The 24,568-nt window shown below is 28.4% G+C and overlaps 1 protein-coding gene across 1 annotated transcript in view; it reads right to left on the bottom strand.

Moving 5' to 3' along the window:
- Nucleotides 1-24,568, bottom strand: part of LOC142322719 (voltage-gated delayed rectifier potassium channel KCNH8-like) — a 442,085-nt gene that overhangs the window by 50,445 nt on the left and 367,072 nt on the right. Inside the window, exon 5 of the mRNA XM_075361795.1 lies at nucleotides 7,422-7,650. Coding sequence (XP_075217910.1) covers nucleotides 7,422-7,650 — 229 coding nt within the window. The remainder of the gene's footprint in view (nucleotides 1-7,421; nucleotides 7,651-24,568) is intronic.

The following is a 24,568-nucleotide window of genomic DNA, read 5'->3' as shown; positions in this document are numbered from 1 at the left end:
ACGTACTGTCTATGTACATTCAGATGGGTTCAAGGATGGGGGAGGATATACATTGAAATCTCTTTGTATACATGAAATCTCTTTGAATTATTCATTCAACATTGAATTATTCATTCAACATGTATGTTGAAAAGTGATGGAAAGGCACAAACTTGTGGTTTGTGATTTCAAACCACAAGGCAACAAGACCATTCCATCAAGATTTGGTGCCATGCCGTACCGGCAAAAAAGTGGAAAAATTTGCTCCTGTCGCCAGGAGCCAATTCTTTAGCTTTCAATAGTTCACTTCTTGAATCGATAGAAAATCATGTACCCAAAGTATTAAGAATAAGGAGGGCATATACATCAATATTAGAAAATTTTTTATTAAATAACATCAATGTTCGGATTAAGAATTGATTGTATCTGCGAACATAAGCATTCCTTTAATATAAGAATTTTTATTTGAAGGCAAACTCACCAAAATCAGAAATATTGAAGAAAAATAATCAGAATTTTCCTTGAATTTACTGATTCAAAAGAGAATCAACTCCTTTTTTATTCCAAAAAATCTTAACTCTCATTTATGCTGTTGTAAAACAAACTTTTTTTTAGCCTCATTTCCACAAATGTGTTAATAAAAAAATGAGACAAAAAAAAACAATTAATTCTTGATTATAACAAAAGTAAAGGAGGATTCAGTGTTTTCTATCAAATGTGCCAATCCACTAACTACAGAAGATGGACATTGGTCTACTTTATCAAAATGTTAAATGTTGCAATTATAACTGGTTTTATTTACAGTTTTTCTTCACAGAAAATATAAAAACATCTTTCTAGACCAAAATTTTTGCTTTCTTACTGGATTGTTCGTGAATAACGTGAACTGTTCGTGGCATAAAGAAAATAATGCCAACAAATTATTTATTCCAGTAATTGTTTATACCCATAATTCTTTTTCACAGAAGTAATAAAAATGTTCCTAGACTAGAATTTTTGCATTATTACATGAATAGTTTGTGAACCATAGCAAAAAGAACGGATAATAATTCCATCTTACTTGCAAGTTATGATCAGAAAAATTGTAGAAGGGCAAAACATTATTTTGTTAGTATCCAAGATTAGGTTATGGCTAACTCACAGAAAGTAATTAAAAAAGACGGAAAGAATTACACATTGCTCATATACTAAAAGGCATACTAAAATTTACTGTTTAAAATGCCAAATTCCATTTGCAGAGAACATCAATTAGAAGAATCTGATTAATTTTTTTTAAAATAGCTATAATATTTAAAAAGCTGTAATTAATAAAAAGTTGTTTTAATAGTAACTGTGTGAAATTAGTGCTATGAAAGAAGTTTGTATTTTTTTTTTTTAATTTTGTATACTAATCTGAAAAATCAAAATTTTAAAATCTATGTTTACTTTTTAGATTATATTTTATATTAATCAAAAATATAAATTAAAAAAAAATTAATATAAATATAAATTTATATTAATAATAAATATAAACAATAAATACCACATAATGAAACAAAATATAGAGAATAAATATTTTCATAAGCATAAATTTCACCTAAAGGGTAAGTGGGCACTTAATATTAGAAATAATTTAAGGGTTAATAATTAAAGTTATTGTATGCCAAACCTATAAAATTTCATTTTGTGACAACCATTTTTTTACATTACAATAATTTTCTTAAAAAAGTTACTAGATTTATGGTACCAGGATATGTTTTATTCAATTTTTGAGGTCAAAAATATGAAACCATCAAATTCATCCCTTAACTTAGTTCAAAGAATTTCAGTTGGCTTCATTTTCCCATGGACAGAAGTCAGGACAAAATTTTTAACAAGCTACAGCTCAAAAACCAAGTGTTGCTGGTTCCATGTTTGTATGAAATTTTTTATTTATTTTCATTTGTAGAAAATGTGAAGTTATTTATGAGACACTTTATGGAAAAATTTTGTTCATCTGAAGGTAGATTAATGTAATTCCTTTAAAAAATATTTCACAATATTTTAATAAGAATTACCAATATTTAAATAGTTTGCTGCTTTATTTTAACAAGTTGTAATAACAATACCATGCATACATGTTTTGGGTCATATGATATACATCAATTGACGATAACATGTAAATTTATATGTCTTAAAATGTTATGAGGTATGTAGTTTTTGATATTTATATTGAAGGACATGGTTTTGTCTATTGTATTTATTTTAATTTTCAATAAATCTCTTTTTTTATTTAAAATCAATCTTGTGAAAACATATCTTGAAAATTTATTATTAATATTGCTCTTTGTTTAAATAAAAATAATGAAGTAAAATGAACATTTAGAAAAGGACATTACGTAAATGTTGATAACATATTTCTATTCTGCAGAGATTCTGTTGTGTGTACGCGGACTTATATTTAACAATAGCTTTTGAAATTGTAATGAAACCTTAAACTGTTCATTTGAAAAGATGTTTACAAAATACTTCCTTAGTGTTACATGGTAGTTGGAAGTATTTTCGCAACCTACTGCACCGTTAAATTAAGAATAAAATGTTATTGATATGTAATATTTATCTACTTGATTTATTTAGGAGTACCACTGAGATCTTAAATTGTTTTTTTAAGTTATTTTCTGTTTTAATTAACTTTCCTTTAATTTGATTTCATTATTATTTTTCAATATATGATAGTTTAAACATTAAATTTAAAAAAAAATATATATTTTGCATTAATTTAAAAAAGTAAAATTAAAATCAACTTAAACACATGGGAGTAAAATATAACAGTTCTCATTATTTCAGTTTTGAAGTCATGAAATAAAGATAGGTTATCAATCTTTAAATGGTGCTGCTTTTTAAAAGTTAAATTTTGAAGAAGAGTTGAATACATTTTAACATTTAGTGTACATTTAAACTGATTTAATTTTTTTTTTTAATTTATGTTATTTACAAATTTTTACTTTTTATCTTCATCTAAAAGTTCTGATGTAATACATGGATGGTTAAACAAAATAAAAGTGTTCATTTAAAAAACTATTTATAAGAAATTTAAAATATGACCAACTACTAGCACCTATTCACTAATAAAATGAATGCCGAGAGGAAATTAAGTACAACCAAGGTGTGTGAGCTAATGATAAATGGTGATCTAGGCTATTCCTCTTCCCCTTCCTTGCATTATTCTTTATTAACTTGAAAAAGTGCCATGGAGTTAGATTATCCATCCTTGTTCCATATGTGGTGTGTTACTAGGATTTTCTAGGTAGAAGGCAGTGTAGCTTTATTTAACATGTTGGATATTGATTCTTTTTACTGCATGTAAATTTTTAGTTACAAATCTCCACTGTATGGTATTCCATCTCCAATGATATATTACAGGACAACCGTGTCTTGTAAGGTTCGCCTCTTCTAACACTGTCCATCAGCGATTGATATAACTAATTATGAATTTTGTAATCATATAGTGTGGTACCAGCCACTCAGGTCCTAAAACTTAATCCTTCTAATGTCAGAATTAATCTCTAGTATTACTCAATATGACATAAAAAATAAACAGATGGAAAAATATACCTGCCACATAGAAGGGAAATCAAAGGGAGAATAGAAGCTTCATTGCAAATGCTTGTACATATCTAATGGATAATGCAGCCAATGTGTTAATGTTGGCATTAGTTAGTTGATTGGCAGCTTTTCTGCCCTAGAAAGTTTTGCTTTCTCACTATGAATTAAAAAAAAAACTAACTATTGTCTAAGGTGCCTTCTGGATAAAGCCATGTATTTGTTCCTGTTCATAATCAATCAAGTGAGAATAAAGGAATGTGTATCACTTTTTATCTAAGATTTTTCAACTAATTTTTTTCAAAATTCACATGAAATTACTTTGAAAAACATAATGACTTCAAATAACAATCAGACATATCATAGATTCTACAATAATTCAACACTAAACAGTGATGAGAAATATTTAAAAGTATCTTCAAATAAGATCTTGTAACTAACTGCAGCCAACAGAAAGAGAAAAACTTCTACAAAAAAAGAATTTGGGCATTAATTAAGGCTGAACAGTTATTAACAAAAAAAAATCAGTTTTACATGGAGAAGAGATTGTTTTTGATTTCTGTAACATTAAAAAGCATTTGATGTGAAAAAAATGATTTCTTTTTCTTATGCAAGTCTTTTGACATCTGTTTGAATTGTATTACAGAGTACTAGTGTATATTGATAGGAAAAAGCGACATTGAGGAAAAAAACATTTCATCAAATATTAAACATTTTTGGGGGAAAAGTGATAACAGGAAAATTTTTACACTATTCTTAGTTTTTGGTAAATTGTGACAGTACATCTAGAAGAATAAATAAAAAGGTAGATTAATTCATAACATGAGTATTTAGCTTTGGTATCTAAAGCTGGAGGTATCTAATTATGCATGAACTGCATGCAGTACTGTAGCATGTAATTCAGTTAGTATAAGTCTGCATATTATTGTACCTAGTCTGTTTACTTTTGATAATGAGATACCATGACTGTTCTGTTTATTATTACTTAATTTATTGAACTTTTTTTTTTTAAGTTTTGCAGTTGTCATTAGTCAACCCACCCTTCATATTCTTTAAATTTTTTTTATAAGTAGTTTTAATTGAGACCCATTAAGAATGGGTCTCAAATTAAGAATATAATACAGTAAATACTTAATTTATGGGCAAATGTTGCAAAGTTAAAATAATTGTAATATTCACAATATACTATAAAAATTAATTATAATATACATAGGTGAAAAAAAATGGTTAAGTAATGTGTGTTTTACAATAGCAGTTGTTTCCTCTGTAACAATATGATTTGGAGGAGATACTGCTGAATGTTTATAAGAACAAAAATTATTTCTCTTTCTTATGCAAGTCTGTTGACATCTGTTTGAATTATATTGCAGAATACTAGTGCATATTGATTGGAAAAAATGACTTTGAGGAAAATTACATTTCATCAGATATTAGACATTTTAAACTGTACATGAAGTAAAACAAAAGTGACAGAAAATGGTATGAACAGGTTATAAGCAGAAGATCCTTACGACAGAAATCTTGCAGAAAAAAGAGATATTTCCACTGAAATGAGGAGTTCTGATAACAAGGAGAAATACGCCATTATGAATAAACAGTAACTATGTGTGTAAATTTGTGGACATGGTATGGGTTACCTATCAGTAATAAAGCTGTACGTATACTGTTACCACTTTAGAAATCTCAAAGAAGTACTACTCAAAATTAACACCAGAATATTCTCAACTCAAAATGGGCCAAGTTTCTTTTAAGCAAGACTAGAAATATCTTAATTAGCAAATGATAATCTATCGTATCATTCCCTACTTAGTGAAGATAGTGTGCATGTAATTCATTATTTCTTGTGAGAAATAATGAATTAATGAATGAGAAATAATGAGTGGGGTATTTTTTGCTTGCCACTTTCTCTTCTAGTGATTTTTATAGCTGTAACACATTAAAAACAGATCAAGGTTTTAGTCAAAGTTGGTTCTTTTAAGTAGTGATTTTCATTATGCATCCAATTCATACGATCAACAGAATAAAGGTGTCATTTGTAGATTTGACCATCTCTTGTAGGTAGCCTTGATATGTAGCAATACATTTGTCTAAGTCAAGAAGGGAATTGGAAATTATTTACTTCCTGATCTTTAATAAATCTGATATGAAATGCTTGGTATCTTGAAAGGTTATTACCATAAACATTTCTTACCTCCATTTTATGAACTATTTAACTATGTAAACTGTTCTTCCCACTAATTTTAAAATCAATGATTTACTGTATCAATAATTTATTAACAATGAATTTAACAATAACGTTTTATAGATATGGAATTTTTGTTTAATTATTTGTAGAAAATGTTTTTATCATGTATCAAATAGGCAATAATTTATGAAACTAGAAACTTTTTATTCTTTGACTTGGAAATAAAATGTTTTTGCATATCACAATAATATTGAAAAAAGTAAATGTAAATATTGATAAGAATTGATCATTTGTCTAGCTAGATCACTATACATACTGCACTTAACTGATTTACAAAATTTTAAGACAGGCAGATAGTTCCTTTCTCTGTCAGAAGAAGACACAATTCTTAAAAAGAGAGGAACACAATAACTAATGGATTAGACAGAAAAAAATATTTTTAATATAAACGGTATATCTTCATATTTTTACTAACTATTGTCAATTAGCCTCTATTACAAAGTTTGAGAAAAATATGGTCTATCAGGGTTAATGAGGAAAATTTCCTTTTTGGTACTGTACACAGCACTTTATTGACTATTAATTATTATTTTCCAGAATTAACTGAGTGACGTTAGGAGCTATAACAATTAAAGTAAAAACAATAAAATTATAAAAACCAAGTATTAATTAATTACAATAACTATCACTTAGTGTAATTAAAGTGAATTAAGGTAGGTATTTGGTGAGGAATAACTTAATGGATGTTACAGTGTTATTGTTTAAATAACAATAGACAGGGAAATCAGCTATCTTGTGTAATTCTATTTCCATACCATAAACTAGTGGATTAAACATATTATGTATTTATTCCTTTGAGAAATCTATTGATTAGAATCTACATGTTTGGGATATTCAAAGCTAACAACTAGTCTGTAGCAGTCAAATGAAGACAATGAGAGAGAGAGAGAGTTATTCTTATTCTCTCTACTTTGACAGGGAAGAGATACTTAAAGAAAAAAAGGGCACTAAAAGAAAGAGAAAGATGGAGTACAGTTTAATCTAGTTTTGTATTCTTTCATCTAAAAGCATATTCTAACCAGCTTCTTCAATGAATATAACATGAGTACAACAGATTTTTATATAATATTTTTGAAAATCTAGACATTTGGAATTAATTTTATTTGGGACATTTCCTTGTCTATTTCAAACTATTATCATATAATTACCACGTAACATAATTTTATGTTTACCATAAGCTTACATATCTATAAAGTTGTTTCATGTTAATATTGCTTTACATGTCTGTTCTGGTGAAAAAAATGAAACTATACATATTATGTTTTGTAAAAATCTGATTATTTGCTTTGTTATTTTTCTTGTTTTAATTAGTTATTTTCAATAACTTTTTAGCTGAGGTTTATATTCACTACTTTCATTTTACTTCAATGTATTGAGCTACACACATAAGGATGCACAGAGATGGGTGTAACCCTACTCTACTTGTTCAGATTAGTCCAGAACCAATTTTTTTTTTTAAATCAAACAACATTTTTTTTTGTAATATGAATGTAAAGCTTAATTTAAAAAAAAAAGATAGTACAAATTAAATTTAAAATGATAGCATATTAGTAAAGCTCTTACTAGATCTAGTATAAATTAAATCCATATAACTTAATAAAATGTACTAATATTAAAATAAAATTAAAAAACTTACCTATTATAAACAATGCTTCAACAACAACATCACTAACCATGGATGGTCGGTCAGTATTGACAAAACTTGCATTATATGGTACAACAATTGCAACATAAAATGTTGCTATAAGTATTAACCAATCCCAGCATGTTTTAAAAACTCCATAATGTGATAATACAAACCGAGACTTCTTAATTGCTGCTGTTTTGTATTCTGGTAAAGGTGCATTGGACGCTTGAAGAAGTGTCTGTAAAAAAAAAAGTTGAGAGAAGAATTACATAATGATTTATTAGATGAATTTATTTCATAGAAGCAAAACAATCTAATCTAATCTAATCTAATTTCACAAACTTGACAAAGTACAAATATCTTTTGTTTCCAATTCAAACCAAGAAAGAATTACTACACAGCCGGGTAATTCATAAGAGAATTAAATAATTTTTTGATATCATGTCTTGCTTCTGTAGACTACTAATTTTTGATTGTTACATTTCTGGATATGAATACATGAACAAAAATATGAATCTAACCTTAGAACATTTTTAAAAGTTTTGCTGTATTATAAGATTACTTGTGGAGTTTAAAAAGTTTAAAAATCAGTAGAGATAAAAATAACTATTCATAAAAATTGAAAAATTTATTTTTCTTCTACCTTAAGTCTTTTAATTCACCTTAATAGCTCAGTAAATACAGCAATATATAAAAGGTTTGATTTTCGAGACTGGATTTGAAAGGTTTTCTTTTGTTAAGGTTAACATTGCATCAATTTAAAGAATAGTATTTAATAAATAATATTGTTAACCTTTTAACAAACAAAAAAGAAATTGCACTTGAAAGTAATAAATTATACTTTTTTAGTTCTATTTTAAATTTAGTCTTTTTAAAGTTGATTGTCAAATTAAAAACAAATTATTTGTGGCTTACAAACCCTTAATATAATAATAAATACTTAAAAAAAGAAGAAATTTAAAGGATTGAAAAGGTATTATTTTTTAAAAGTTTTATTTGGAATTGATTAATATTTCTGCCTGTATGAAAAAATGTTGATTGAAAAATTGCAAAGATGAAACATCTTGGTAAAGTTAAAACAAGGAATATAGAAAACTATAAAAAGGGACTACTGAACATCTGTTAGGTCTCTTGGAACATGATATTGTTATTTCTTTATTTAATTTTGATAAAAGAAGAAAAAGGAATGCAAAGAGAAATAATTTAAAGAGTATAAAATAAATTAGGTAAATTATAAAATTCCTTCTGTGGAAAATAGATAAAAAAAGATTCAAGTTAATTGAGAACCTCCAACTGTTATTGAAATATCTTGAAAAATGACTTTTCTCAATAACTATGAAAATTGCCTGAAAACTAAAAATATTTGTAAAAGTTCAGTTCTCCTAACAAAAAATACAATCAATTTGTTAAAATTGTATAAAATATTTTAAAGAAATTGAGTATTTTAAAAATATATACAAAAAAAGTTATTTTAAAATAATTTTCATAATAATTGGTTGCAAGAACTAAAATTACATAAACGTTACACTAAAAACAAATACACTGAAATTTTATATGACTGGGCAAACATTAAAAAATTTTGTTTTAAAATTTTTCAAAATTGAGGTATTGCTTATCTTGGCAAAAATAGTGGCTATTAGTTTTGGCTGAGGCTGATATTTTTAACTTAATAAGTATACACAAGTTGAAAATATCATAAATAGGGAGAAAAAAATCATGATAAATTCTGTACATGTAATATGGCTGATTTCAGAAACAGAGTATTTATAATAAGACATTTAAAGTTTCTCTGTAAATGCCTCAGTGGTTTAAAGTAAACATCAAAAGAATATTCTCTTTTAAATCAAAAGTCTGCTCTTTTGAAGAATGAAAGATTATTTACACTCGAGTAGAACTTGGTTTTATAATGAGGAATTACTTTCAGGAAGAAGAAATCAAACTTTTCTAAGCTTATTACTTATATTTTATTTATATAAAAATATAGTAAAATTAAAAAAGGATTGCGGTTGCTAATCCTTTTTATAGCACATTTAGTTAAATATGTTCTGAATATAAAATTATTTCAAAAATAAACAAAAATAATTTTTTTGTTTTGTCTGATATTATTTGTTATAAATGAATCTGATCTTTTTTATAATCAGTACACAACTGTTCTTTTTATAATACTCAATCAAAATTATGAGTTGATGATGGACCACAAAAACAATACGAAAATAAAAAAAAGTTGTGATAATAAAAATAAAGTAGTTCTTGATTACTGCGTTTCTCAGAATTAAGGAATTACTATTTTCCTTTTAAAAAAAATTTTTTTATCAAATGATTTTTGATAAAATCAATATGAGTTTTCCAGCTCAGTTGATCACTGTGCTCTAAGAAATAGAATTTACTCCTAAACTCTTGGTTGTCAGATGCAGCATAATATATAATTCCATTCTTCCCTGAGTCAATCTCTTGTAGGTTGATGTTACCCTTATCACATACCTTCAGTTATTTCACTCGTATTGTCTACTTGCAGAACTTCAATGATTTTTCTCTTGTATAGAACACCTTAATTATTATCTGGAAATAGAGTCATCTCAAATGATTCATCATATCTGCTCTTCTTTGAACCATGATCTTCTACAAATTGTTTTTTCTTTAAGATTTCTATAATTTGTGAATTTTTCTCCTATAATTATTTTAAGCATCCAATTAATATCATAACTTGAAACATAATTTTTATAAAATGTAATTTTTATATTTGAGATGTTACACAACACCTCAAAAGGCTTTTATTTCATTATTTTTGTTGAACAAAAGATTATTAAACAACATATTAAAATACTCAAAATGTATTTAACTTGTTTTCAATATCAATGGAAATTGTGCTTCCAGATCGTTTCAGATCTAATCTATTATTTTCAGCTATATAGGCTTCTTCATCAACAGAATTACTGGTGGTGTTTTTGTTACTGACTCCAATTTTAAAGTGATTTGATTTTAGTATATAGTCAAAAAATATACTTTGTCTGAACTGTGATTGTTCATCTAATATAGTTTTTTGTAAAATTTAATAAGAAAGTAAATTTTAGGTGTGTTGTGTAAAATCTGAGTTATGATTATTATCTTTGTATATGTCCATCTTATTTTTCAATAATGTGATCAACTATGAGTTAATTACGCTGTTATTTTTTATGTTTATGAATTTTCATGATAAATGTGGACACCAAGAATGTTGATAATATTATAATTTTAAAACTTTTAATATTTTAACCATGTTATGTAGTAATATTTTAATATTTCATGATGTATCTAATATTTTAATCATAATGATGGTAATGACAAGATGTCAGCATAAAATGGTTAATAAGTACCTAAGTAACTGCAGGTTTGTCACACATCCAATTAACAGAAAATGGCAAAAACTGGATGAATATCATAATTTTTTCATGGAAATCAGAGCCGACCCAGACAAATACTAATTGTATTTGAGAACAACACTGGAAGCATTTTGATGTTTTTGATTTTCTCAAACAAAAGTTGAATGAGCACATTAAATATTATAATCTCCATATTCATCCTGTTTTTTGGAAAAGAAATACTTTTCTGAAAATAGTTTTGAGGAAGAAGTGATCTGTATGAAACAATCACAAAGCTGAATATAGGTAAGGCACTGACATAAAATCAAACTAGTTTGATAATCGAAGACATCACACTAGGCCTCCATGTAAAGTTCTTCCTACACTGTGACATGCTTATTATTAATTTACTCATAAGTTACAATGCTATGATTTACTAAGCAGTTAACTGTGGCCTTGCTCCACAAGCTACACCCACTGTGACCTGTTCACCATGTTCTTGTTCGTATGAGTACAAAGCTAATGCCAATCATTTTTAAAAGTATTATTTTCATTTAAAATGCAAAATATTCACTATATTAAATTTCTTTCAACAAAATAAATCAACAGACCACTTGTTATATTAGTAAGAATTCTACTCATTTACTATTTCAGATATTATATTAAGAAAAAATGCTTATTGAACAAAAAAGTCTGATATGGACAGCACATGACTTCCTTGTATGCCTATTAAATTACATATATACACATTTTTTAAAATTGAAAAGTACATAAAATTTTATTTCATGATATTTTTTGTTTTTTTTTATTGTTATTTTTTTACAATCAGAGGTTAATAATTATTAATAAATCAATATATTTAATAAAAAAAAAAAAAAAAGGTGATGAAGTCTGATTTGAAACGATGTGCCTTCCCTTTCTAAGATCCAAATATTTCATTAATTAAAACTATATTTCGCTATTACTCTGGAACCAATGAAAATAAGTACCACTTATGATATATTACTGAAAAGCTCTCAATGATGGCTTATTACTGCAGTTAATAAAAAGTCCAAAATCCAAAACAATTTGAATTTTGGACACTTTTGGTCCAGTCGATTGCATTCAAAAGGGGAGGTGCACAAAAATTTTGCATTTAGGACTGTCCTAAATGCAAAATTTCAACATCCTATGTCTAATCGTTTTTGAGTTATGCGAGATACATACATACAGATGTCACACTGAAAATGGTCAAAATGGATTCAGGGATGGTCAAAATGGATATTTCCATTGAAATCTGAAAACCAAAATTTTTGTGATCGCACTACTTCCTTTACTTCATACAAGTAAAAACACTAGTTTTGATCTGTCAAATCACATGATTACAGTAGGCATTTTAATAAATTTTAATTTTTAATCAAAATTTCTGGCATATCATCTATCTAAGTTTATGTAAAAAAAAATTCAATTTTAATCCTATTTTTCTGCTAATGTGTAGTCTCTTATAATACAGTTTATCTTGTATAAGGTTATTTTGTAAACACATTTAATTTTAGTATTTACCTTACTGTGCCAAATCTTTTCTTATTTATAGTATGTTTGGTGAGGCTTTTAGAAAGTATTCTTTTGTAATGAGGTGTGTATTACTAGAACTATTCAACAAGCACTCAATAGTGGTTACTTAAATATTTACTGATTTTTTTTTTTTTTGTTGTAAGCAACATCCAAAATTAACGTATAAATTTATTATTATCAATTTTAATAGTTTAGCCACTAAATACAGTAATTCAATTTTTAAGACTGTTTTGATTAATTTTATTTATACATTACTGGATTTAGAATATCTGATTAAGGACTAAGAATGGTAAAATTTTATGGCTTGAGGACTGAGAATGTAGAATCAGAATAACCAATACAACACAACATTTCAAATTTCCTCTTAGTGCTGTACCAACTTAAATAAATATCCTTTTCATAAACTATTTGGTCATTCATGATGCTAATTGAAATAACGTTTTAAGTACAAAATTTTTCTCATAAATTTCTAAAGGACACCATAATTTATCCCAAATTATTCAATAAATATCATTCATTATATGTTATGAGTCTGTGGGATCTATTGGGTTTAAAACTTTTCCTCTGCAGCGGATTTATGTGGATTTTAAATTAAATGTTTCAATGACTGAATAGAACATCAATCACAATAACTATAAAAATGCTAATATAACTATATAAATGCTAATATAAGGATAAGTCTGGATTTTATGAAAATATACTTACCAAAACATTATAATATTATCTGAATGGATATCAAAATTAACTTTATGATTATTTCAAAGCCAAGCCCTAGTACTGGAAAAGATGACATAACACCCTGATCAATTCCTATCAGGTAGTTCCTCTGAGGGTTGACTTTCTTCATCCTCTTTCCTCCCCTTTCCTTATCCTTTATTTCTTCTTAAGTGCCATAGAAGTTTGTTGGTTGCCCTAGCTTCTGCTGGTAGCCAGCAGGGAAGTGATTCTGCAGACCAGTTAAACTGTCTAAGAATTCTTGTTTCCTATCTGGGATTTCAAAAAATATTCAAACTAAGTGTCTACTGGTTAAATCTAGTTTCATATTTCTGTTCAACAAAAAATAAAAAATCAAGCCTCTTAGACAGAGCTTCTATGAGCTACATTTGAGTTTTTATTTTATGTAGTAAGTGATCCCAGGCTGGGTCAGGTCCCGGTGTTGTTTTCTTATTGGTGAGTGGCTGTATCTCATTCAATGAGACTGGACTAACTGCTTGAACCAATGTAAGTTTGACTGGATCCAAAAAGCCTGTGGTACAACTGTATAGGTCTGTCCCCCTGACAAATATCATTACAATTGGTGGAGATGCACTGGGACTGATTTATAAGCTGCGTCACATATCTTTTGGATGGGCATGCAAACTAAGTAAATATATCTTTGATAATGATCAGAACATATTAATATATTATATCAATTATATCAGTGGGTACATAATCTACTACATTGATAAAAAATAAATTACTGGATGGATCAAGGGCAAAAACATGGTAAAACTTTGATCATTGCAGCATCATAAAATAAACAACAAATTATAAAGTAAAACATCGGTGTGATTAAAGTTTAAATTAATTATTAAAAATATAAACATATGAAAAAATGTTAAGCTAAATATATGAAGTTATTGTAAAAAAATAACTACAAATTAATTCACATTTCAGAAGACGTTATTGATAAATATTTGAGTAGATAATTGTGTAAATGTTGAGTGGAATGCAGAAAATTTAGGGGTTTTTCTTAAATTTTTTTTTTGTTTGTTGCTATCACCACATAAGCTTGATAAGTAGGGAGAAATGTATATTGTATTTACATGTTCATATGTAAATGATGTTGATTTAGGTTATGGTGAAGTTAGATTGTATGTTATGATTGAAATCTAATATGTACTGAATTAATGAGTCTTATAAGTCTAAAGCAATCATTATGTTCATGTTTTTGTAAACAGTCATATACAACAGTTATATGGGGTAGGCAGGTCATATACAATATTTTGTTTACATAATTTTTGAATGATTTGCAATTTTGTTTGTATTTCTGTGCAATTTGTCTCAAGTCTCTGATTCCTTCTGTGTTTCTTTAATTCAGTGAAGTCTCTAGTGCTTGGTTTATATATATATATTTATATATACTCCTTGTTCTATAATGTGAAGTTCCTCAGAGGAACAGACACAGGTTCCTAATCTCGTTTGAAAAAAACAGAAATAATGGCAGCGGTCCCATTATTAAAAAACACGTAACAGTAAACAACAGAAAATAAAAATAGTAAAACAATTTTCAATTTAAATATCTAGGAGAAATTATAACATACAATTTAAATGAAAAACCCACCTGGCAAGAAATAACTAATAAAAGCCCTAAAACTAACATGGTCCACAAAAATGCCTATCCATCAATACAAAATTAAAACACTACAAAAAAGTAGTTCAGCCAGAAGTAATCTATGGTAGACTCTTTTTAAGGTCACTCAGAGGACCAGAATTGACAAGATCCTAAAAGTGGAGAGAAGAATGGTAAGAACTTTTAAAAAAAGAAACATCAGAGAGAAAGACAGTGGTGGATAGTGCCAAATGAAGTAGTGTACAAGGAGCTAGACCCCATCACAGATACTGTACATAAGAAGAGGATCTCTTTCTTTGGGCATCTCATGAGGGCACCAGAAACCAAATTGAAGAATTGTAGAGAAGTTTTGGAATAGGAAGCAAAGAATAGGATGGATCAACGAAATAAGAGAGGATACTGGAGATAACTCTAGAAAATTTACAAAACAAGACAGAAAACATCAAGAATTATCAAACAAGGAAATAAGTATTAAGGACAAATGACACACAATGAAATGGAGAGAAGGGAGAAATCAGAACGAATGAAGAGGTACAGAGAAATTCAAAAGAATAGAACAAGTGCGCTCATTGAAGAAGGTGACTGGACAGAGATTGACTAAAGTAGTCCAATGAGGCTATAAAACTAAAATAAAACAATAAATAAATATTCCTTGTTCCATCATTAATTTAAAAATATAACGTTATAGATTTTAAAGATGGACAATGATTTAGTAATATTGTGGGTGACGAATTTTCATGTATAATGTAAAAAAAATAAAAATAGAAAAAATACTGTTGAAGTCACTGAACTGTTAAAAATAAAGAAATGTGAGAGAAGGTAAATTATAAATTGCAATAATTCAACATATTTGCTTACCAACTGTCCTAAAGTACAGATCATGTAGGTAGAATTACTACTATGCTTAAAGGTGCTTAGCACTTTGTAAATAAAATAGAAGAATAAATAAGTAGAAATTTAATACATATATAGATATTTATTTAAATCAGTTATTTAATTAATAAATTAATAAAGTGTTCATAATTAAATTAGTTGCAAATATATTGTTAGTTCAGTTTATTACAATATGATACAATTATCCAGCTGTAAACCACAGGGTATTTAATGGTAAGTTCTACAGGAACAAACAGGAACCCTTTCCGTTTGCATCTCCTAACTCTACCTATCCTTATTTTACTTAGCTGCAATGCACTATTCTGATTTTAGAAGATCTCTTGAATTAATTCTGGAGAAAGGTTTCCCATGTAAAACCTATAGTAATTAAATGAATTCCAACAGAATAAATATTTACTTGCAAAAGACAATTTTATTATTTATTTAGTAGGCTGTGAGTAAGTGAGTGAGAGAGAGTGTAGTACTTAAAAATGATGTTTTTTCACTGTCATGAATATTAATGCTTTAGATTTATTTTATTAGTTTTTGTACATTGTTACACTAAAATAAATACAATTTAAAAAAGTAAAACTAAAAACTTTTCTCTTTTTACACAAATGAATTTAATTTAGATATTAGAGAAAAGGTCTTAAATTTAAATTTTAAAGTTAATTGTGTTTACTTAAAAGGAGTAATAAAAACATTTTTTGCTACTATTTGCTGATAAATCTTAACTTTTAAATTACTACCACAGCTAAACGGTACAATGAAATTTAGATTGGCAACATTTTTAAATCTAAAAGATTACATCACAGCCCGACCAAGAGTAATTAGGAGTGGATGTGCAACGATCAAGGCTTTCAACTTTCCCTTAAGAAAAAATTAACTGTTAAGTTTTCTTCAGTAATAAACTTAAATTTAGATATAAATTTCTTAAATGTGAAACTGTATTTTTATGATGTCTCTATCTCAACAACTAAACAGGGAATGACAATTTATAGTATATTATAGCATATCTCTAGACTTTAGGTTAATGATATTTTTTTAACATTGTTTTGAATTTTCATAACTTTGCTGAATAATAGTGTGTTTTCAAAGAACTTCAAAAAGAGAAGGAATTCTCAATTAGAGCATTTTTTAAAAATATTGTGTAAGCCTTTACACTTCAATCTAGAATTCTAAATAAACTGATTTTAATATTTATTCTATTTTATAGAAGAAGTGGTTCTGTTACAATTTCTTTTATACAAAATAGCATTTTCTACCTTCTGTATTATTTGAAAACTTTGGTCAGCAAGAATTTTTCAAAAAGTTCTTTCTGATGATTTTTCTTTCAATTTTTTATACCTTCCACAACTTATATCTTTCATAACTTGTATGTTAATGTTGGTTTCCCTCTTTGTTTATACATCTCTTCCCCTCAAAATTGAAAGGAAAAAGACTCCTTCCATTATTTGTTTTTCTATATTATCATGTCTCAGTATATGTTTGGTGAATTCATTTCTCCTGTTTGTTATAATTCTATTAACAGAATATCTTTTCCTCTCTCATTCTTTTTAGTATTAATTTTATCGCACCATTTTATCTTCAGCAATTTTCAGTAATACCATATTTCAAAGGATTCAAGCCATCTTTATTCTTCTTTCTTTATTGCCCACATTTTATATTTGTATTAAGCTATAAGCTCAAGAGATAAGAAAGTGAGATTATGTTGGTTGTAAATAAATTCTTTTGCAAGCAGAATTTTATCTGATTTATCCTACATAATATGGTTTTTTTTTTTACTGTCATTAGTAATTTTTCTCCCCAGATAAGCAAATTCCATTACTTCTTTAATCATTCACCCAATTATAATATGTAACTTAACTTCTTTCTCACTACTTTAGTTTTCTTGTTCATTCCCACCATTTTCTCTACTGATCATTAAGCTCTTGTGCACTTTCTGATGTTATACCTGTATCATCATCATAAAAGTGGGACAGTAATTCATTGTAAATTAAAAAAGATAACATTAATCAGTACTTTTGGAAATGTAATAATAAATTAAGAGATATAAAAAAGTAGCATTATTGAACATTTTTCTTTCATAACTTGCCAAAATAAAAATTATTGATTTTTTAAAAATTTATAATGTATTCTAAAATGATCTTTGTTTATGAAGAGTATGTAGACCTGACTCCCTGCCAACCTTAATGAGAATTCTTTGCTAACGAGCAGTAAAAGGTGGTTAGGATGCTGTGGTTGCCAAAATTCCTTACTTATGAATTATATACAACCATCTCCTTTTCATCCATCCCCTATCCATGGGTAATAGCTACTGTTTTAGAGGATAATTTATTGAAGTGAAGTGTAATTTCACTACTCCTAGAAACACACTCTATAAATTATGAAACAATTTGGGCACATAAATAAAGTTATCTAACGGATTATTCAGTGATTAAAAAATTACTTAGGGCCATGATTCTTAAACATTTTTGTTGGTGTGATTGATTACTTTAACTGGAATTAATTGGTTTGGGGCAAGGTGTACAGTACCCCAATTAATCTCAATGTGCAGATCTTCCTTTCTTACCAATCACACTTTTTTGTCAACCCCTAATCCCTTTTTTCCATTACTAAATTTGTGGGTGTAGATCCTGTATGGACCATAATGGCAGAACCACTGCATCCTTCATGTTATTGGTTGGGGAACTGTTTGTGGTCTGACTTGGGTATGTTGTTTCCTAACTGGTAACTGCAATATTAACTTTAATAGGTGAAGTGGCTCTATCTGGTAGTGAAGCCTCCTTACAGTTCATTTAAAAGGAGAGATTAAGAAGTTAATTTTTTTGATATGAAATATGAAGCCTTGATAAATAAATTTACTAATATATTTTTTCCTCCTTGATTTATTTGATGCACTTCCTCATTCTTTTACTCTACATTAACCTTTTAACCTTAAATTATTTGTCATATCTGACATCTTAAATTATTTGTTTTTTGTGTTCTATGTCTACTCACTTCTTTTTACTTTCTACACTTCTATTTATAAATTAATAAACTCTATGTGCTTTAATAAATTATCCATTAAACTAATTCTTCTTGAGATGTGACTGTCCTTCAGACTTCCTTTTTCTGTGATTTGTCTTAAAACGTTTCTGAATTTCGATAACTAAACTAATTTACATTTTCTTCCATAATGCCAATTTTCAGAAGCCTCTATTCTTTATTGTGGTTGTTCATGTTTCACTTCTGTTCACTACTTTATTCCATACGCACATTTTCAAATCTTCTTTTCCTACATATGTTTTACATAAGATTAATTTTGTCTACAAAAACTTTTTACCATACACTAACCTTTTAACGTGGTTTTCAACAATTGGGATAGACTACATCCTTTCTCATTCTCTCTTAAATTGTAGCTTTCAGGTTCTCGTCATCTACTCCTTTTCTCAACTGATTTATAATATTATATATTTTATGATATACAGAGTGTATCTAAAATGGTGGACTGGCTATACATTTTTGGATACTGTGTCAAAATGAACAAAAAATGCTGATTTCCCCTTCGTTTTCCTTCTGCAGTTTTTAGTTTATTAATGAGGAATTTATATCTCAAGATTGGATTGAGAATCACAATAACATTTGGTATACACATTTAAATCAACAATATCTAGTAAATAAAAATGTACACTGTAACGCAGTCATAAATTTCAAAATGGTGGGCATGTGAATATTTCATCCTTTATATCTTGGTAATCCTCAGATATATTACATTGCATTTTATTTACAAAAATGTTTATTCTATTGTGAACAAAATGGTACATTAGTTTGAAAATCAGTTGACAAATAACCAACTTATAATAGAAAATGTATCTAATTTAAAAGTACTCTATTTCACTTATCATTACTGAATGTCCTCTAAATATTTATAAATATCAGGTTAGTATCAACTTGATTAATTTGAAAACTAAAGCTTCCTGCTATGCCATCATAAAACAAATCATAAATAATAAGACTTACATCAACAACCAGTATAATCTTTACAATTATCAACTACAAATGATATATGCAATGAAAGAAATGTCCACTGAAAATAATAGCCAAAGCCAATGTTTACTCAATTTTTGAAGTACATCCTAGGTTATTTTATTGACTGAAGATGACTTATCGTAACTTTGGATTCTGTGAAATCTATTTTATGTATTGAAGATTACATTCAACTGTTATGGATAGGATAAAATAATGCTCAGAAAAATCTCTATGTATGATTCTTCTAGGTGTGTTTTTTTCTCATAAACAACTGTCAAAATTAATATAAAGTAATTAAAAGTAGGAGTCTAAGCAATTCTCAATCATCCGAACAACAAATATCATAAATACAAATACAATGTATGAATTTTAAGTTTTGACCAAAACAAATTTTTAAAATTTTAATCACTTACCTTAAGAAATTAATTCCAGTTGATCATTAAAAGGTTAGGTAATGTATTAATATCACTGATATTGTGACATTTAAATGTTACTAGTACTATTAAAGGCTAAGTATATATTCTGAGTTACTTATTGATGCCTGAAATAACTCTGTATTATGTAAGACATTTTAAATTATTCAAATGTAAACCTGCAATTTTAATTTATTAATAATATTGCATCAAAAGTATGAACAATTTAAAGCTACGTTACAAAATGAAGAACTGAAAATACAGCATATTTACAAATGCATGAATTCATATTTATTTGTACTCAACAGCAACTTATGTAAAACTTTATCAAATTTAAACACAAAAAAATGTTTACAGAATGTGTCTTTTTTGGATATTGAAATATTAATTCATGTCAGACAAAGATTTGGTATATGGAACTTAAAGAAGTGATTTTGTTTTAAAGAAAGAAAAGTAATTAGAAAACTGGATGAGAAGAATAAGTTTTATCTTAATATGGAATACTGAAACTAAAAAATTTAAGATAATGTATGAGTACTTTATCAAGTTTAATAAAATACATTGTTTCAAGATTGGTTTGCCTGGCACTAATCAAGACCAAGGTTGTACATGAATATGCAAGAAGTATATCAAAATAAAATTTTAAATAAAATCAGTCAAGGTCACTGAGGGGAGAATAAAATTTTCCAAGGCCATCATCATTTATCCTTTATTGTAATTAATTCTATGGATTTCTAATTTTAAACATAATCCTTAGTTTCTTGTATTTAATAATCTGAACCAAGCATTCATAGTGTATTACCATATGTAATTCATTACTACATATACTAAGCTAGGAAAATCAGTTACAGGGTAGTAAAATCAATATAGTCCAGATGGTCAAAAACCCTAAATCCTTGCCTGATTATGAGCTTTAAATGTAATCACTTGTTACCAAGATGACAAACGTTACAGCATATTTAATATGCCTGTCAGCTTATACTGTGATTGAATGTTGTATAGGAAATATCTGTATGGAAACCCATGTCCTGGGTTTTAGGCTTACTTATATATATAATGTGAATCTAGATTGTATCACTATTACTAAACTACACTAGCAAAAGCTTGTCACATAAACTTCTGCAATAAATGTCATTATTTAATTATATATATATATATATATATATATATATAATTATATTATCGTATTAATCGTAATTAATATTTAACTGATAATTGGGTATCATTAAATAGTTGTTATACGTTATTTTTTCCTCTACTGAGAGAAAACAATAAATAAAATTTATTCCTGCTGAAAGGAGTCCATTCATTTTTCATTCAACATTATCTGTCAGGTCTTTATGATTTATGATTTTGATGCATATTTCTAACAGAATTACTTTCTCTAAAAGTTATGTTGTATGTTATACACAGTCTCACTTTGAGGAATAAAAAAAATAACTTGTAATGTGAATATAATCTATATTTTCAACAAACATACATTATATAATTTTCAGTTTTACAGTTTGTTTTTATAGGTTTTATAGTTAGTTTTAGTTTAGAGTTTATACTGAACAGTTTAGTTTATAGGCTATACTATTTTTAGAAATGATATGTATTTCACATCAGGGTCATCTACACCTTTAAGGGTAAATGGAATCTAACCAATATCTGTATAAGGATTAGGAATACAAAAGATTAAATTTCATCTGATGATTAATACAATGCGTTCAAAAAACAACTATATGAAGTAGGCGAGAAGTCCCTTTGCACTGTAATAAATCCAGCTTAATCGGGCCCTACTGCTGCCAATTCTCACCGCTGATATCACTCACTGCTGCTAGAAAAGGTGGGAAGGATAAGAAGTGTTGGACATCATCTGGTATGTTCGTTCGTGGTGGATGACAGTCATAGACGAGTGTGGAACGATGGCAGACACGAGTACGTTCACTGTCAAAGAGTGTATGTTAGCTTGTGTTTAGGTCCACAAACAACCACACACTGGTAAAACACTGGAGAACATTATGAATGACTTCTTTGTGCAGTTAGAGAAATTGTCACCATCTTAGCAAACATTAATAACATGGGTGAAGAAGGGTTTTGCAACGAGAAGTATTCTTGATTTTAAAAAGTTAAATATTTTTGTCCAGCACACAATGCTCACTTTTGAGGTAATTGAACACTATCCGCTTCATGTTATGATTTGGGCTGTGACGACAGTTGAACATCTACCTGGTTCATATATTTTTGATGGCACAATTTATCAACACAGTTATCTGAGAATGATCGACAAGTGGTTGCTTCCAGAATTAATGACAAAATTGATCACTGATATCATTACATTTCAATAAGATGATGCTACAGCACATTTTGCTTTGAATCTCCGCAGACGCCTCAATGAAATTTTTTTGAATCACAAATCAAACGTAGGCGAGAAGAGTTACTGTCTACATTGCCTTAGCCACCAAGAAGCTTTGATCTCACCACACCTGACAATGCACTCTGGGATTTTGTAAAAAAGAAAACTGAAAATGAAAATACATCAACGAGCAGCTCCCAGACGTGTTCGACCAGCATTTGAAATGATCCCCCTGATATGCTGTTGTGGATGAAAAGCCAGAAATGTAGGTGCATAAAGCTGTGCTTTGAATATGGTGGAACCCACACAGATGTTTTAGATCTATAGAAGGTAAGCTGCACCTATCCTAATAATTTTATAACTATTCTAAAGGAACTTCACATCCATCTATATAAACACAATTATATGTTGAGAGTTTGTATTTTGTTTGCTGAGAGTAATGGTTTCTGCAAAGATTGGTAATCCTGTGCATTTTACTCGGCAAACCAGTCTGGCTGATGATCTTTCAGACAAGAAGGTGCAAGTGTTTCTTTGTTCATTGTGTTCGTCTCCTTTGAACAATTGAAACCGTGTCTCTGTTTTCGCTCAGAATGTTATTTGCTTTAGAAGAGGGAATATTTCTCATAGTGAAATTTGACCTGATAGAAAAACTACAAGTTGTTGTTGCAACTGGACACAAGGCAGTTTGTAAGAATCTCAGTTCATCCTATATAAAGCGAAAGCTATTCAAAACTTGTTCACAAAAGCGTATTTGACAATATGAGTGGTTTCAACAGTTTCTAATGGATAATTCTGATGATGTGTTTGACTATATTATGTTTTCTATCCAATGAGGCATGGTTCCATTTATCAGAGTATGTGCATGCACATAACTCACTTTTATGGCTGCCAACAAACAACATAGTGTAACTGAAATTCCTCTACATGACCGAAAGATTAGGGTGTGGGTTACAGTACTCTGGAGAAGAATAGTGACCCAATAATATTTGTAGAAAGAAATTCAGCACGTTATAGTGAAATCATTTACCAGTTCATAGGGGTACTAAATTAATAATGGTTGGATAACACTTAGTTGGCAATAACAGCTGATCAACAATTAAGTTTAGTGTCTAGCATTTGAATATTCATTTGAGCATTGTTTGTGCTGTTATTGCTCGGTTAGTCATTCACAGGGAGTGATACCACCAATCGGGATGGTCTCGGTTGAACTCGTCTTCGCAAATCAGCTGATTTCAAAGTCGAGAGTTCCAGCGTTCAAATTTAGTAAAGGCAGTTACTTTTATACGGATTTGAATACTAGATCATGGATGTCGGTGTTCTTTGGTGGTTGGGTTTCAATTACCCGATCTCCTAAGTAATATTCTAATTATTAATGAATTCTGTTTTACAAGAAATAGCATTGTAAATTTATGGAAACACTCACACTTCGGCAGTTGAAAATCCTCATGAGACTGCTACAAGTTATTTCCATTGCACTTTCGTTTAATGTGTGGTGTTTCTTCTTTTGCAAACAAATCTGACGATACACTTGGAAGATATTCCACTTGCAGATAGAGTGCAGATGTGGTTTTTCAATGATGGCCCACCTACTCACTACTACCGTGATGTGATGAATCATTTAAATAACACATTTAGTAAGAAATGGATTGGTCGAAACGGACCAGTAAAATGTCACCTTGATCTTCCGATCATATAATAGAAGTTGGATCTACTACTAATAATGATAATGATGCTATTAGACGTGCCCGAATAGCATGGATACACGAAGCTAAACTATGCATTGAAAAGAATGGCGGCCACATTGAGCAACTGCTTTGAAGAAATTTTTGCAGCTTTATCAAGTAACCATTTTATAGTTAATAATTTTTAGAAAAAAAGTGTGATTTTAATTTTTTTAAATTTATTTATTATTCTTTTTTTTCTGTTTTACATTGAATAGCATGAAAACTACGGGAGATAAAGTTCTGGTACGTGTTTTATACGACTTTTCAGATAAAAAAAAAAAAGAAACCATCAAGTTTACCCCTTATATAACGCCTTAAGAATTTCAGAATGATCTCATTTCATCGGGGGGGGGGGGAGGGGGGACTAAAATCCAGGCGAAATTTTTTTACTCGATAACAAAGCGTTTTCAGACATATGAAACTAGTATTTTTTTCTTTTTTCAAGCCTTAGAATCAGTTCCTAAATTAATCCCCATTCCTCCTGAGTCAGTCGTACTACTACAAAGTTCCAGTGATGGTTAATGTCTTACGTAAAGATTTCTGTGTGGACTGGCAGGAACGCGTTGACAAAGA

Source organism: Lycorma delicatula, chromosome 4, assembly GCF_047948215.1.
Source record: "Lycorma delicatula isolate Av1 chromosome 4, ASM4794821v1, whole genome shotgun sequence".
Taxonomy (NCBI): Eukaryota; Metazoa; Arthropoda; class Insecta; order Hemiptera; family Fulgoridae; genus Lycorma; species Lycorma delicatula.
This window is presented reverse-complemented; position numbering and strand designations above follow the sequence as displayed.